This window comes from Galeopterus variegatus, unplaced genomic scaffold (assembly GCF_000696425.1).
Source record: "Galeopterus variegatus unplaced genomic scaffold, G_variegatus-3.0.2 Scaffold346, whole genome shotgun sequence".
Lineage (NCBI taxonomy): Eukaryota > Metazoa > Chordata > Mammalia > Dermoptera > Cynocephalidae > Galeopterus > Galeopterus variegatus.
In genome coordinates this window covers 136588-154860 of record NW_007726457.1, presented here as the reverse complement: position 1 = coordinate 154860, position 18273 = coordinate 136588, and the positions used below count along the sequence as shown (strand labels likewise).

General features: G+C 33.0%; 1 protein-coding gene across 1 annotated transcript in view; it reads right to left on the bottom strand.

Moving 5' to 3' along the window:
- Positions 1-1092: 1092 nt before the first annotated feature.
- Positions 1093-18273, bottom strand: part of TTLL7 (tubulin tyrosine ligase-like family, member 7) — a 103814-nt gene continuing 86633 nt past the window's right edge. Inside the window, exon 20 of the mRNA XM_008567799.1 lies at positions 1093-5940. Within this exon, the coding sequence (XP_008566021.1) occupies positions 5820-5940 (121 nt within the window). The 3' untranslated portion in view covers positions 1093-5819. The remainder of the gene's footprint in view (positions 5941-18273) is intronic.

Sequence of the window (18273 nt, the reverse complement as noted above, 5' to 3'; positions counted from 1 at the left end):
GGTTGTTGTGAAGGTTAATTCTAGATGTCAACTTGGTTAGATGAAGGAATGCTGAGAAACCTGGTAAATCTATCTTTTCAGGTGTGTCCATGAGGGTGTTTCCAGCAGAGATTAGTATGAGAGTCTGAGTGGCCTGGATGGGAAAAACCCACTCTTTGTGTGGGTGGGAACCATCCAATCTGCTGGGGGCCTGGAGAGAACAAAAGACAGAGGAAAGAGGTGAAGCTCTCTCGATCTGCTGGAGCTGGGATACACTTTTTTTTCCTGTCTGTGGACATCAGAGCTCGAGACTCTTCAGCTTTGGGGTTCCAGAAATTAAACCAAGGACACCATCAAGCTTCCCTGCTTCTGAGGCCTTCGAACTTGGACTGAGCCACGCTACCAGCATCCAGTTTATAGACCGCCTATCGTGGGACTTTTCTTCATAGCCACGTGAGTTAATTCCTCTAATAAATCCCTCTCATGTAATTATAACATATTCTATTGATTCTGTCTCTCTGGAGAACCCTGACTAATCCAGTTGTCAATTCCAAAAAGCAAGGTATGCATGCATTAAAGTCCTCACAGTATCATAGGATTTTTATCTAAAGTGCTTCCTTTCTTTACAGAAAAACTATTCTAAATTCTTTATATATAATTATCTTAAAGAACAATGATATGAATGGCAATAAGACTAAAATGTGCTTCTTTCTGAGGCTTACTATGCCAAGTTTTTACAATGATGAAATTATAAATTCCTGAAAAAAATGAACTCCATACCTGAGATGCTGACATAATTTTAATCAGATTAGTAAAACTGTTGTTATAATATATGATGCTAAAAAGGTATCAAAGTGTTATTTCTAAATTTTAAAACAATCTGCTTCCCAGCTAACTAAGAGAAGAGTTTACACCAATTTTGTTTACTTGACCTGATTTGACAGCGGTAAAGTTATCCCTATAGTGCTATTGCTGTTTGTACACCACACAAAATTACTGTGAAATATATCTCATCACCCTGAAAGCTTAGTTCAGAGCCAATTTCTGCTATTACTATAAACTGTGTGTGTGTGTGTATGTGTAAAACAGAAATAAGCATTTGATAACATAGTGTAGCTTTATGTTAAACTTTTTTTATTATAGTAACACATCTGAGTAATTGAAATAACTTCACCATACAGATATCACATGCTGGAGCATGACAATGCAATGCTAATTGCACATTGTGTTGACATTTCAAGCATATTTTCTGTGACAACATTTGCATTCATATACAAGTAGTAAATCACATGGGGATAATTTGAGTCATAAATCATGTTTGCAAATGTATTGCTTTCAAGCTTATCTTCAAACCCAGAATCTTCAGCAAATCTGTTAATATTCAGATGTTGTAGCATGTACAGTAGTTATTATATGAACCGAACAGCTCAGAACAAGAATTGTTGTTAGCCTTTAAAAGAGAAATATTAGCATTATCTGATTACTTTTGTAAGGTAAGCCTTCTTACTATTTTAGGAAATATTAGTCTATTGAATGATATCTTTACTGATAGTTTTCAAGTTAGTAGTGGGGATAAAAAGAAAGCTTTTATAGCTCTTCTTAGATAATACAGCCCAGCTAATGCAGAATGAGTTACCTTGAGTAATTTTCCTTCAATATGCCATATACCCATGTATGACAAGGGGAAAAAAAAAAAAAAACAGGAAAAAAGGGCAGCAATCTCAAAGTGTGCATTAAGTTTTAATATACCAATTTTGGGTTGCAAGACTATTAATTGTAGCCTTGTATCTTGCTTTATATAGATCCAGACAATTAATGGTTTTATAGGCATAGAGACTTCAACCTGATTCTAAAAAATCTCAGCAGACAAGCTGAGCTTGATCCAATAACGATATATCTAAGTTTTATTGTCGCTGAGGCAAAAACACACCACCATAAAAATGCAAGGCAAACCAATGTTTAAAAGGCAGGATTTCTCTTTTCTTGCTTTGTCCATGCAAAGGTCAAAACTTAAAAGGGAACTTAGAGTTTAAAAAAAAAAAGAAGGAGATGAAGGAGGAGGGGGAAGGGAGAAGGAAGGGGAAGAGATTGAGAAGTAGTAGTAAAGAAAGAAAGCAGCGTATGGATTAAAATTTTCATCATGAACATATTTCTAAATTTTTAATTTATTTATAAGTCATCATTAGCCTAAAATATTTAGATAATTAATATGGCCCTTGAAAACTTAAATTTCTCAATTTAAAGAGAAAAGCAAATTTTCAAAAAATCATCAGGTCGCAGGAACTAAATTATATAATTACACTTTTTATTGTTTAATTTTAGGACCAAGTAAACTAAGACTCAAAATGTAAATTAGCATTTCAGAACAGAAAAGGAGAGAATTTTCTGTCCCTCTTGAGGTATTTGCTATTATTTTTTAAAGAATATACATTTAAGAATGAATGAGTACTTTATAGAATATCAAATAATGGCATTTATGCAACTATCAACTTTTTGGTACTTGTGAAAAAGATGAGTAATGTGTATGTTTAGATTTTAGAAGAATTTTTAAATAGAATGAATTTGACATGCTGAAGAAGAAAGTATTTGGGTTAATTTATGTTAAAACATCTAAAATTTCAGGTTCAATAACAAAATTCCATACTCATATTCTTTCCAAATTAAAAGAGAATTAAAATGAAATCCTTTTCTTGTTGTCTAGAAGACACTATTATCTAATTGAGTATTAACATTAGATGAAAAGAAGACTGAGTTTTTTGGTTTGCTCGAGTGTGGTTTGGTTTTTGTCTTAGGGAGGAGGAATTAATAGACACTTTTGTGTATTTGGACACTTGGTAAAATTTGTATAGGTCTTTGCATCTTATAGATAACCAGGGAAATTCAACTGTGTTCTAGGCACAGATTACTTTTGCCATTTCCATATTTGAACCTGTTACAACTTCATTTTTAAATACTCAAGGTAAATGAAATGCTAGTAAAATAAAATTTGTTGCTAGTAAAATGAATCAAAATATGGATCACAATAGTTCCTTCAATGGATTACATAAATGGTAGCTAATTTACACTGCTGAATTAATTCTCAGACTATGTTTGTAGGTAATGATTTAAAATAAAAAGGTTGTTCCTTAGACAATTCTAGAAATCATTCCAATCTTATACTGTTGTGGAAAACATCCCCATCTTAGATTTAGCAAATGAATAAGGACAGGTTTTTCTATAACAGAATGAAAATATGTTTTCATTGTACGTAAACCAAAACCCCTGGTAAGAACTCCTGAGTAGCTTCTAGAGTGTTTTAGGTAAAGCTATTTTCTCTTCTAGAAGAGAAAGAGAGAGTCAGACCTATACTATCACTTATGCTGTTATGTTTTAATCCTAGGGATAAAAAAAATTTATAATAAAAACTAAGGAATATTTTATACCTCTAAAACAGTTCTATGGCCTTTTGAGAATTCCATGGTTTATCACTGTGTCTTCTCTCCTTAGTTGTTCATTAGGGAGTAGCACTACAACAGCCATAGTCCAGAGCATACCAGGTAATATATATAAATAATGATTACATGGCTTCTATTCATAGCTTTCATCATATCAAATTAGGTCAGTATAAATAGGCAAATGTAGGCAATAAAATTCTAGTGCTCAAAATAAGGCCACACTTAAGTAGCGAGAGAAATGAAATTTGTCAATTAGTTGGGTAGTTTCATACATTTAAACTGACTCTAAGTTATCAAATTGTGTGTGTGTGTGTGTGTGTGTGTGTGTGTGTGTGTGTGTGTGTGTTATTTTCCAACATTTCCTCCCAATGTTGAACATTCTTATTTTTTGTTTGAAATAAAAATTTTACTCTTATACAACTAAGGACAGAATTTCCAAAGCATACATTCTAGCAAATTAAGTAACCATTTGTAATTTAAGTCAGTGCAGCTGAGTTACCAACAAACTGGGTTAATATCATATACCAGACACTTAAAATTGTGTCTCCTTCATGGCCAGATCATGAATTTAAAATAAAAATGACTAAAAGTACTCCATGAAAAGACTTACTTGTTGATCATTTCTTGTGATTTTGTAATATCCCAATTTTTGCATTATTTATTATAAGAAATGTATAATATATTTAAGAATTCACAAAATGGAGTCATAAATACTACATTGTAATTTCCTTCATCCTGACATCCTTATTCTCTTGTTCCACAAAGACAATGGCAAATTCTTTGGGATGTATCCAGCAAGGAAAAGTATCTACTGGAATGTGAATGTTAGGTAGGCATTAAGAATCAAATAGCTAGTAATAATTTAGGGAAGAAATGAATTATTTCAGCTTAACACAGCCTCAGAAGATGGCTTTAAAAGCAAAATATATCTAACTTACAAATGTGGGATGCCAGTTATCCAGCTTGTGAATTAAATCAGGCCAATTTGTTCCTCTCAGTTCTCCTTTTGCTTTGGGGCCATCTCTTCATTTACTAGAAATAGCTTTTAGGATAGTAAAAGGTTAAACATTCATGAATTTTGCAAATAATTAGCATCTGTGAGAAAATAAAACTATTGGAGGAAGAAATTTAAATATATTTCTAAAAGGTAGAATATCGTATTTTCTGAGGATTTCAATGTCAATGATAGTGCTGTTTATATTTTTATGGAAAACTCAAAGCGTACTTATTATTTTTGAAACTAAGCAAGAAAAGGAAGCAAATTGCTATGAAATTTACGCGTAATAACTTTGGACAGGAAGAAAACTTCATACTCTATTTTGATTTTTTAAAAAACCTCTTGGGTACATCAATGACCAGTAATATGTGATAACTGGAATTTTCTATTCACAATCATTTATTTTCTATAGTGCAATGAGAAACTACCATATTAGACTTAGCAATATTAGTTGGTCTCAACATTGAGAGACATAAAATAAGTGTGACACATTATCCTATAACACCAAAATGAGTTTAAAATGTCAGTTCTTCTACTTCTGCAGAACAGAAGAAATTCTATTTAACTGTATGTTAAACCCAGCAAAAATATGCTTTTAAATAAAAATGAATGGTATGAGACACAAAAACCATACAGATTTTGTCACTACCTTCATTTTCTGTTCCTTTATGAGACTTCCTATGAAAAGTAAAAATAAAATCTAGTTTACATTTTTTTTAACACACTGGATTGTCTTCCATTTTAGATCATAATATTATCTTACCAGACCCTTACTGATAATGTATTATTACAAGTAGCTAAATTTCCACATAGAATGAAAATGTTGGAGAATCAGGTTGAGATTTTTCTAGTACTTTTTACAGTGTGCTATAGTAATGATAAACCCGTTTTATACTTAATTCTATCATCAAGCAATACCAGGCTTCTAAATCTTTTTTGTTTCATTGTAAATGAATACTACATATAAGAGAATTAATAAGGTATTATACTATTAACGCTTTTTCAAGTCAAAAGGCATGTTACTTAGAAAATAATTTAACACTGTAATGGGATCTTCAAGATCACTTCTGTTTTATATACTCTGCAGCAAAAATAACATTTCTAGTAGGAAGAAATTAATTATAAACCTGGCAAATTCTAGACATTCACATATTTGTGTAAACAATTTTAACGTGGTTTATTACATTTCCAGAAAGGTTAAGTCTTATGTTCAGTTTTCTGCTAATTCTTCTTTCATGTATTATAATAAATATATGTTATTTGAGTGCATGTGTGTATATATTTTCACACATATGTATGTCTCATATACATAAAACAGCACTTAATGGTCACTTTTCTTTGCATGTTCAACTTGAGGAAAAAAAATGAATTGCTATTATGCATAACCCATGGCAATCTTCCCTTCTGTTTCATAAATGGCCATATTGGGATGTAAACAAAACATTGGAGCGAGTCATTCCAGGTGAACTGTATTTCAAGTTGTAGGATGGTGTTCTCATGAAGAACTGGGTGCTTCCTGGTAGTAAATACCTAAAAATGATAGTCAAAAAATTAGATTTTTTACAAGCAAATTAACATCTTACTAAAGGGTTATGTGGTTAGTAACCTACATATCCTACATTAGAAATGTTATTATAATAACAATGTAATTTATATAAAAAGATTTCCTCCCCAGATTGGGGGGACAAAGGGGAGAGAGTCATAGAGCTTTACCAAAAGAGTTGAATACAGGTACAACATATGATATTAGCATCCCAAGACATCCTCTAAAGAGCCATTATACTCAAATGCTATGAAACTGTTTACGTGGCTGATGTTAATTTAGAATTTATCATCAGTCAAGTAATGTGTGAAGCCAGTCAAACGTTTCTTAAAAGCATGTAATATGAGATTTTGACTAGCCACGTTAACAATAATTATTTGTTACAAGGATGTTAGAACCACTGATTATAATTTAATAATATACTGTTGATATATGACTATAGATAATCTAAAAGAAAAAATTAAATATTATCATTCATAACTAGATTATAAATTTTATATTCTTACACCATACAGTGCTTATGATTACAGATCTTCAAAAACAATCATTATTACACATCACATGTAAATGTATTTCAAAATACGCAATCTTTACAGATTTTAGTAAGAAAATATAGTGCATATACTACATAACACCTCCATCAAGGTCTTGGGACAACATTCTGTAAATAAACCATTAATATTTTAGTAAAATATATGAATTTTAACAATAAATCAGATAGAAAAAGACTATAAGTAACTTTGTATCAGTTCAGGTCAGATTTGCCAACAAATGGTTATCCTTTTTTTTTTTTTTTAAAGTTTTCAAAGTTTTGGAAATTAGGAATTGCAAATAAGAGATTGTATACCTGTATAATCTGTTTTTCTAAGAAAAACCTTGATTAGCATTAGGCCAGTCTAGTCTATATGTCTAGAGATAAATGATTAAGGAAATCTACATAAACAAATGAAAATAAACAACACTATTCAAAGTTTAAATCCTAGTAATGATGAGGACATGTTATAAAGTCAGGACAAAGATATCTATAAGGAATTTCCATTAGCAGAAGTAGCAATAGAAGGAGATTTGTAATTAGCAGTGGTCTGGGAAAAATGAACATTGGGAGAGCATCAAATCCTGTATTTTATTTTTTCATATGACATTAGAATCATCTAGTGACAGTATCGTACTTCCATAGATATATGAAAAAATTGAGGGCCAAAGGCACTATTACCTACCAATTCTATGTTAGATAATGTTGAAATCTATGACACCTCTGTGTCAATGGAAAATTACATTTAAAGTTGTGTTACATGAATTTTGTAGAAAAAAATTATTTCATTATAATCAAACTACATACTGCATTCAGATTAAAATAGCAGTTTTCCATAATATCCAAAAACATCATTTCATCATGAATTATCAAATAATATTCTCTAAATCTATTACCTAACATCACAAACTATAAATAATTGCTCAAATCATTAAGTGAATAGACCAGTAAAATAATATACAACAAACCAATTTAAGTCAAAATTGCATAATGGGTGATGAATAATGAAACAATTGATTTCTCACATCACAGATTATATAAATTATTTTCTTAATATCACTTTGGTGATTTATATGGATTAATTATTATGTCAAGAGCTGGTGGAGTCATGATGATTAATTGGATATCTTCTGCTGTGAAAAGGCTACGTTTCCCATCTAGGGCAAAGGTGCAAAAGAAAATAAGGTATTTAATCAAAACCCACAATTCTGTATCAGTTGACAGTTACTTTACCTTCCATTGAAAATGCATTCTAATTGCACTGATAATTACACAGTAAACAATAACTTCTTCCACCTTTCTGTCAAAGAATTTCCAAGCAATAGTTACTATTAACATTTCAGTAACATTCACATAAACTTTTGAGTTAAAGATCTGCATTTCGCACATGAAAAAATAAAAGCACAAAGTCCAGGACCACCACTAACTTCATTTAGTTTCATAACAATTCTATGTGGTAGATATTATTGTTAGCCCTATTTTACAGATGAATAAACTTCGTGAAGCATATAGGGGTCAAATGCCTTGCCTACAGTCACATAGTCGTAAGTGGAAGAGCCAGGATTCAAATCTATACAGGCCCCCTCCAGCATCAGTGCTCCTAGCAACCATACTATTACAATTTCGCACAATTGATTTTCAAGGTTCATCCGTATTGTGGCATGTGTCAGAATTTCATTTTGATTTATGGTGGAATAATATTTCATTACATACGTATGCCATGTTTTGTTTATCCATTCACCTGTTGATGTACACTTGGTTTGTTTCCATCTTTTGGCATTTGTTAATAATGCTGCCTTGAATACTGGTATACAAGTATCTGAATCCTTGTTTTCAATTATTTGGGTATATACCTAAGAGTGGAATTGCTGAAACATATGTTAATTCTATATTTAACTTTTTGACAAACTGCTTGTTTTCCACAGCTGCCACACCATTTTACATTCTTACCAGCAATGCATGAGGGTTCCAACTTTTCCACATTTTTAGTTTGCATTTTTTGATAATAGCCATCCTAGTGGATGTGCATTGTCCTGTGGTTTTAACTTTGACTTGAGGGTGTAGCGGGAGGGGGCAGGCAGGACCCTGGTTTCAAGATCCACCTCTGCCACACGCCACAAATGTGGATTTGGATAAGCCACTTAACCTCTATGGACCTCAGTTTTCTCAGCTGTGAAAAAAGTCTAATAGTTTCTATCATGTCTGGCTCAGAGTACGGAGCCAATGAAACAGTGTACACGAATGAAATATTATTTGTAATTTATGTACTGTGAACATCAGCCTCACTCGCAAGAAAATACCTGTTCTGAGATAGATATATCAAACTGTCTTAGCCTAAGTCCATAAATGGTATCATATATTTACGCTGTTGGTTTTTTATTTTTACTTTTTCTTTTTTTTGGTGGCTGGCTGGTATGGGGAACTGAACCCTTGACCTTGGTGTTACAAGGCAATGCTCTAACCAACTGAGCTAACCAGCCCAGTTTTTTAAGCTTTTTAATTGTAAAATATAACACACATTCAGAAAAGTGCATAAAACATAAATGTCCCATTTGATGAGTATTATAAAATGATTACTGGTATAACTACCACCCAGTAACTGAACATTCCCAGCATCCCAGAGCACCCTCCCTCCCCATAAGTTAACCACTATTCTGACCTTCATGGTAATTACTTCCCTGTTTACCACCCAAATATATATTCCTTAAATGCCATAACTTTGTTTTGCCTGTTTGTTTGTTTGTTTGTTTGTTTGTTTTTTGCAACCGGTAAGGGAATCGCAACCCTTGGCTTGGTGTCCCAAATATATATTCCTTAAATGCCATAACTTTGTTTTGCCTGTTTGTTTGTTTGTTTGTTTTTTGCAACCGGTAAGGGAATCGCAACCCTTGGCTTGGTGTCGTCCGCACTGCGCTCAGCCAGTGAGCACATCGGCCATCCCTATATAGGATCCGAACCCGTGGAGGAAGTGCCGCTGCACTCCCAGCACTGCACTCTCCCGAGTGCGCCATGGGGTCGGCCCTGTTTTGCCTGTTTTTGTTTTTAAAATAAATGAACAAAGTATGTATTCCTTTGTATTTGGCATCCCTTGCCCAACTTTATGTTTGAGACTCATGGTGCTATGTATAGGTTTGCTTTGTTCATTTTCAATGCTGTATATATTGGGGGGAAATGTATCCATTCTTCCATGGATATTTGGGTTGTTTCCAATTTTTAGCTATTATGTGTAAATGCTACTATGATTTTTCTAATAAGGGTCTTTGGTGCACAGGTGCACACATTTCTGAGAATTTACTAGAAGTAGAATAGTTGTGAAAAAGTAGACTTTAGTATGTAATGCAGAACTTTTTATAAAAGGTACCAGTTTTCACTATCACCAGCAATGTAAGAGTTTGCATTACTTTACATTCTCATCAATTCTTGGTATGCAGTGATGGTAATGCAGTGTTTTTGTGAGTTTGCATTTCCCTGATTATTAGCTGGCATAAACACTTTCTCGCATGTTTATTGGTCTTTTTTTTTTCCCCCAAGTGTCTTCCCCATTTTTCTATTGAGTGGTCTGTTTTTTCCTTAAAAATTTGTAGTTCTTATAAAATCTGTATAGAATTTTTTATAGATTATATGGGTTGCAAATACCTTCTTCCATCCTTTAGCTTGCTTTTTCACCTCTTACATATGAACATGTATATGTTCTTAATTTTAATATAGACAAATGTATTCATCTTTTCATTTATGGTTAGCACTTTTTGTTCCTATTTTTATAATCTTTGCTTACCTCAAGGTCATGAAAATATTCTCCTATATTAACCCCTTAAGTCTTTAATTTTGCTTTTCACTTGTATATACTCAATTCAACTGGAAATTATTTTTGTTTATGGTAAAGTCAAGTTTATTTTTAATTATTATTTGGAAATCCAATTGTCCTGGCACCACTTGTTTAAACAAACTTTCTTTTCCCACTTTTCATAAATCAAGTGTACCTCCTTTTGTCATAAATCAAGTTTCCAGATGGGCTTGGATTGGTTTATGGCTTTCATGAGTGGTTTAATTAGCCTATTTGTCTATCTTTTGCCAATATCACAATATCTTAAATTATTTTAGGTTTATTATAAGTCTTGGTACAACTGTAGTTAATAAATCGTACCATTTCATTGTTTTATTTCAAAGTTGTCTTCATCTATTCTTGGTCCTTTGCTTTTCTGTAAAATGCTAGAATAAGCTTTAGTCAAATTCTCCTTCTGCAAAAAAAAATTAAAATAAAAATTTGTTGGGATTTATAGTAGTATTACATTGATGTATGGAACTATTGGAGAGAAACTGACGTATTGATAATATTGATTTCAGTGATGAATAAGGTATATCTTTCTATTTTTTACATTTTCCTACTAAAGGTCATACATTTTTTGTTAGCATTATTCCTAAGTATTACGTATTATTTCATGCTATTGAAAAATGATATTTAAAATTTCATATTCTAGCTATTTGTTGTTGATTTAGAAAAGTACAACTGATTTTTTTATATCAACTTTAATTTCATCAAAATCGTTAAATTCACTTCATTTATCTGCAGATTTATTTAGATTTGTATGAACGCAATCATATCCACTAATAATGAGTTTTAGTTCTTTCAAATATAGCCCTTTCTATTTCTTTTGTTTGCCTCATTGAACCAGGCAGGACCTCAAGTACAATGCTGAATAGAAGTGGGAAGGAGGGAAGGCATTCAACATTTCAGCATTAGGTAATGTTTATTGTAAGTTTTTTGTGGTTATCCTTTATTAGATTGAGGAATTTCTCTTTTGTTTCTAGTTAGCTAAGCATTTTTAAAGCATAAATGTATATTGAATTCTATCAGGTGATTTATTTGTATCTTTTGAAGTGATCTTTTATTCTATTACTGAAGCAAATTACATTGATAACTTTTTAATGTTATTTGTATCCTTAAATTAGTGCAATAAGCAGAAGTTGGTCTTGATATATTATCCTATTTAAACTTTCTGGGTTCGTTTTGCTAATATTTGGTTTAGGAATTTTGCATCTATGTTTAGGAGTGGAATTGAACTGTGATTTTCCTTTGTCATAATGTGCTGGTGAGGTTTTGATATCAAAGGTATGGTAGCCCCAAAAAACAAGCTGGAGAGTGTTTCCTCCTTTTCTGTTCTCTGGGTAAGTTTAATCAAATTGACTATTGAAGCCATCTCATCCTGGAGTTATCTTTGTGTGAGGGATTTTAATTATTGATTCAGGTTCATCAGCAGTAATGGCTACATAGGATTCAAAAAACAAGCTGGAGAGTGTTTCCTCCTTTTCTGTTCTCTGGGTAAGTTTAATCAAATTGACTATTGAAGCCATCTCATCCTGGAGTTACCTTTGTGTGAGGGATTTTAATTATTGATTCAGGTTCATCAGCAGTAATGGCTACATAGGATTTTCTATTTCTTCTTGTATCACTTTTGGTCATATGTGTTTTTCTATGAATTTGCTAACTTCATCTAAATTACCAAATTTATTTTCATGAAATTTTTCATAACATCTTCTTATCAAGCTTTCAATGTCTGTAGGATCTGTGGTAATGCATCCCTATTTGTTCTTGATGTTAGCGATTTGTGCCTTTGATATTGATGATCAGTCTCACCAGGTGTTTATCAATTTTATTAGTCTTTTCTAAAACTCACTTTTGGCTATGTTTATCTTCTTTATTCTATGTATGTTTCATTATGTCATTAATTTCTGCCCTCATTTTTATTATTTCTTTTTTCTGTATTCTTTGGGTTTATTTAAATGTCATTTTGTTACCTCTCAAGATGGTTGCTTAGGTCATTTAGTTTTTGCCTTTCCTCTTTACTCGTACATACATTTAAGTCTATAAATATCCCTATAATATTGATTTAGCTATATTTTATGTTTTATTTGTAATACTTTGGTTATCATTCAGTTTAAAATATTTCCTTTTTCTATTATGATTTCTTCTTTGATTCATAGGTTATTTAAAAGCGTATTTTTTTCAAAATATATTTCCAAATACTTTCCAAAGTATGAATTTTCTGGTTATATTTTGTTGTTTTCTAGCTTAAAAGCATTGTGGTCAGAAAAAATATTCTGTATGATTTCAATCTTCTGAAATTTGTCGAAATTTATTTTGTTATTCCACACTATGGTTGATTTTGTAAAAGTTTCTAGTATGCTTAGTGTATTGTATTCTGAAGTTATTAGATTCACTTCTATATGTAACAGTTAAGACTGTTAATTATAATGTTAAAATTTTGTGTATCTTGACTTTTTTCTGATAAATGGTTATTAAATCTCCCTCCGTAGTTATGTATTTGTCTACTTTTCCTTTTAGTTCTGTCAGCTTTTGCTTTGCCAACCATATGGAACATTGTTACTCCTAGGAATCCAGGGTGTTTACCAAGGCTCCCATCTTTGGCAAGCCCCAGACTCCTATTTTTTCCCTAGGCCCACAAGACCATCAAAAGCATTACTCAGTAACAAGTACTCACTAAAAAATACCTGGTATTGCTTTGATGCCTTCAGGAAAATGTTCTAGTATTTTGTACAGCTTTTCTAGTTGTCATCAGCATCAGAGGGAAGATTTGTCCAAATACCTAGTGCTCTATTATAAAAAGCAAAAGTACTACCTTGGTGGCTTTTGAAAATGTTTTTAGCTTTTTTTGATGTGTTGCTGTATTCAGTTTGGTAATATTTTGTTAAGGATTTTTTCATCTATGTTCATCTAGGATATTGGCCTGTAGTTTTCTTTTTTTGTTGTATCTTTATCTGGTTTTGATATCACTGTGATGCTGGCCTCATAGAATGAGTTTTGGAGGCTGGTAAGTCCAAAGTCCAGGGAACATATCTGGAGAGAACCTTGGTGGTGGAGGCAACAGTGATGGCAAAGTATCACATTGTGAAAATGGTGGAACAGAGAGCTCAGAGAGTAACCTCCTCATGCATTCTCCTTTTAAAGCACTCAGAACCATGCCCATGACCACCATTAATCTATCAACTTATTAGTCACTATATGGATCAACCCATTCACTAGGCATAGACCTCACAGTCCAATCACCTACCTATTCAAGGCCACACCTTTCAATTACCAACATAGGATTTCCCAGCCTCTTTACACTGTCACAGCTGAGACTAAGTTTTGGGGGAACATCAATCCACAGCACACATAACCTACAAAGACTGAATCAAGAAGAAATATAAAACCTGAACAGACCAATAACAAGTAACAGGGTTGAATCAGTAATAAAAAGTCTCCCAACAAAGAAAAGTTCAGGGCCAAATGGCTTCATGGCTGAATTCTACCAAACTTTTAAAGAAGATTTAATACCAATTCTTCTCAAACTATTACAAAATATTGAAGATGACAGAATTCTTCCAAACTCATTCTAGGAGGCCAGCATTACCATGCTACCAAAACCAGATAAGGACACAACAAAAAAAGAAAACTACAGGCCAATATTCCTGATGAACATAGATGCAAAAACCCTTAATGAAATTTTATGAAACCAAATCCAACAGCACATCAAAAAGATTATACACCCTGACCAAGTGGGATTTATCCCAGGGATGTAAGGATGGTTCAACATATGCAAATGAATAAATATGACACATCATATCAACAGAATCAAAGACAAAAACCATATGACCACCTCAATAGATGAAGATAAAGCATTTGATAAAATTCAACATTGCTTCATAATTAAAAACCTTCAAGAAATTAGGTAGACTAAGAATGTACCTCAACACAATAAAGGCCACATATGACAAACCCACAGTTAACATCATACTGAATGAGCAAAGTTGAAAGCTTTTCCTCTAAGAACTGGAATAAAACAAGGATGCCCACTTTATCACTCTTATTCAACACAGTACTGGAAGTCATAGCCAGAGCAATTAGGCAAGAGAAAGTAATAAATGTCATCCAAATTGGAAAAGAGGAAGTCAAATTGTCCCTGTTTGCATACAACATGGTCTTATATATAGAAAAACCTAAAGACTCTACAAAAACTCTTCAAACTGATAAATTCAGTGAAATTGCAGAATACAAAATCAACATACAAAAATCAGTAGCACTTTCCATACATCAACAATGAACTAGCTGAAAAATCAAGAAAGCAATTTCATTGACAATAGCTACCAAAAATTAAATAAATAAATAAAAATACCTAGAAATAAATGTAACCAAGAATGTGAAAGATCTCTACAATGAAAACTATAAAAAACTGCTGAAAGAAATTGAATGGGACACACACACACACACACACACACTCACAAAGTTGAAAAGACATCCCATGTTCATGGTTTGGAAGAATTACTTTTGTCAAAATGACCATACTACCCAAAGGAATCCACAGATGTAATACAATCTCTATCAAAATGCCAATGGCAATCTTTACAGAAATAGAAAAAACAATCCTAAAATTCATATGGAGTCACAAAAGACACTGAATAGCCAAAGTGATCCTGAACAAAAAGAAAAAGATAGAGGCATCACATTACCTGACTTAAAAATATATGACAAAGCCATAGCAACCAAAACAGCATGGTACTAGTATAAAAACAGACACATAGACCAATAGAATAGAGAACCCAGAAATAAATCCACATATTTACAGCCAACTGATTTTCAACAAAGGATCCAAGAACATACATTGGAGAAAGGGCAGTCTCTTCAATAATTGGTGCTGGGAAAACTGGATATCCTTATGCAGAAGAAAGAAACTAGATCCCTATCTCTCACCATATACAAAAATTAACTCAAAATGGATTAAAGACTTAAATGTGAGAACTGAAACTATAAAACTACTAGAAGAAAATATAGAATCATATCAAGACATTGGTCTGAGCAAAGATTTTATGGATAAGGTTCTAAAGCACAGGCAACAAAAGCAAAAATTGGCAAATTGGATTATATCAAACTAAAAATCTTCTGCACAGCAAAAGAAACAATCAGAAGAATGAAGAGGCAACCTGCAGAATAGGAGAAAATATTTGCAAACTATTCATCTGAAAGGGATTAATAGCCAGAATACACAAGTGTATTAGTCTGTTTTTATGTTGCTATAACAAAATATCTGAGGCTGGGTAATTTATAAAGAATTGAGGTTTGTTTGGCTCATGATTCTGGGACAGCTACATCTGGCATGGGCCTCCGACTGCTTCTACTCATGATGAAAAGTGGCAGGTAGCAGGCATGTGCAAGATATCTCATGGAGAGAGAAGCTGAGGAGAGAGGTGAGGTGCCAGGCTCCTTTAACAACCAGCTCTCTGGGGAACTAATAGAGAACTCACTCACCATCCTCCCCCGCACTAATTGCATTAATTTATTCATGAATATCTGCTCCCACGACCCAATCACTTTCCACTAAGCCCCACCTCCCAACACTGCCACATTGGGGATCAAATTTCAACATGAATTTTGAGGGCCAACCATATCCAAACTACAGCAATGAGAAACTCAAACAACAGCCAAAAAAAAAAAAAAAAACAAATAACCTAATCAAAAAAATGGGCAAATGAGTTGAATAGACATTTCTCAAAAGAAGACATACAATGGTCAAGAGGTACATGGGAAAATGTTCAATATCACTAATCATCAGAGAAATACAAATCAAAATCACAATGAGATACCATCTCACTCTAGTCAGAATTATCAAAAAGACAGAAAATAACAAATGTTGGCAAGGATGCAGAGAAAGGGGAACTCTTATAAACTGTTGGTGGAAATGTGAATTAATATAGCCATTATAGAAAACAGTATGGAGGTTCCTCAAAAATATTAAAATAGAACTACCACATGAACCAGCAATCCCACAACTGAGTTGATATAAAAATGAAAGGAAATCCATATGTCAAAGAAATATTTGCACTCCCATATGGAATCAACCTAGGTGTCCATCAACAGATAAATGGATAAAGGAAAATGCGGTATATATACACAATGGAATCCTATTCAGCCATAAAAAAGAGTAAAATCCTGCCATTCAAGGCAGCCTGGATAAGCCTGGAAGACATTACGTTAAGTGAAATAATTCAGGCACAGAAAGATAAATACTGCATGTTCTCATTCATACATGGGGAACTAAAAAAGATCTTAGAAGTAGAGAGTAGAATTGTGGTTACTAGAGGCTGGGAAGTGTAGTGGGGAGGAGTGTTAGGGAGAGGTTGGTTAACAGATACAAACTTACAGCCAGATAGGAAGAATAAGTTCTAGTGTTCTTTAACACTGTTAGGTGCCTGTAGTTAACAATAATTTATTTTATATTTTCAAACAGATAAAAGAGGGGATTTCAAAGGTTCCCAAATCAAACAAAATGATGAATGTTTGAGGTGACAGATATGCTTCCCTGATTTGATCAGTACACATTATACACATATATCAAAATATCACTCTGTACCCCATAAATATGTACAACTATTATGTGTCAATTAAGAAAATTAAATTTAAAAATAGATAAACATGGTCCATAAACCTGACTGATGTTGCTATATTTTTTTTCTTTTAATTTTACAGATAAATTTGCCAAAGATGGATCTCCTCTTATTATAGGTATACTTTATACATTATTTATTAGGTATATTTATATTTATATATTGATTTATAATTCATATTCATTTATAAATATATATAAATTTATATTTATATTTTCAGGTATACTTCATAAATATAATTTATAAATATGTTAGTAAATATTAAATTCAGTGACTTCTGCATATAAAGTAAAATGCTATAGGTTCCCCTACTTATCTATGAGAGGAATTTTTTACATGTCCTTAAATTAATATGACATTGACTTGAGTTTTAATAGCTAGATATTAGGAAGGGATGTTTATTTCACTGCACTCCTTGTGTTTCCACGTAGAAGAACTTCCACTAGTATAAACTTACATGTCCTTAAATTAATATGACATTGACTTGAGTTTTAATAGCTAGATATTAGGGAGTGATGTTTATTTCACTGCACTCCTTGTGTTTCCACGTAGAAGAACTTCCACTAGTATAAACTTCCTGGCGTCTCTTACCAGAACTAAGTTATCTGATTTGTGAGTTTAATAGGAGGAACCAGGTATGCTGGCTCAGCCTCTTTTTTTTTTTTTTTCTTTCTTTTTCTTTTTTTCTGGCTCAGCTTTTCTGCAGAGAGGACACATTGTTACTTGCTCTCCTGTTAACCATAAAGGAACTAGACTTTATGGAATAGGGGTAGGGGAAGGTTTAAATTGGTCCAGTTCTGCCTTTGATTGGGTGGATAAGTTGAATTCTGGAATTCAACATTAGAAAACTCTCTTGGCTCACATCTACACTATGTCACAACTTTTATCAGTAATAGAGCTACATTTTAATGACCATCTATCTGACTCCTGCATTTGTCTCTCAAATGGTTCTGAACTTGGGTGGGAATGAAAGTATATGTATTTCCTGACACTGAAAGATGCTTATAATCACAATACTGGGGTCATCTTGAGCATTTATCAGAAGTTCAGAACTCAAGATTCAAGAGCCAGGAATATCTCTTCTGACCACAACAAGGGGAAGAAAATAAAATAGTCTGAAGCAACTGTGAGACATAACTTCCTCCTCCAGAATAACCAGGAAGACTCATCCAATTTTCCCTACCCACAAAAGCTACAGGATCCATCAACAGAAACTGGGTAAAGAAATCTGGAATTGCAGGAGTGACATTAAAAAGTCTGAATGGGGCCGGCCCGGTGGCGCACTGGATAGTGCGCTGCTTGGGAAGCGTGGCAGCGCTCCCGCCCGAGGGTTCGGATCCCATATACA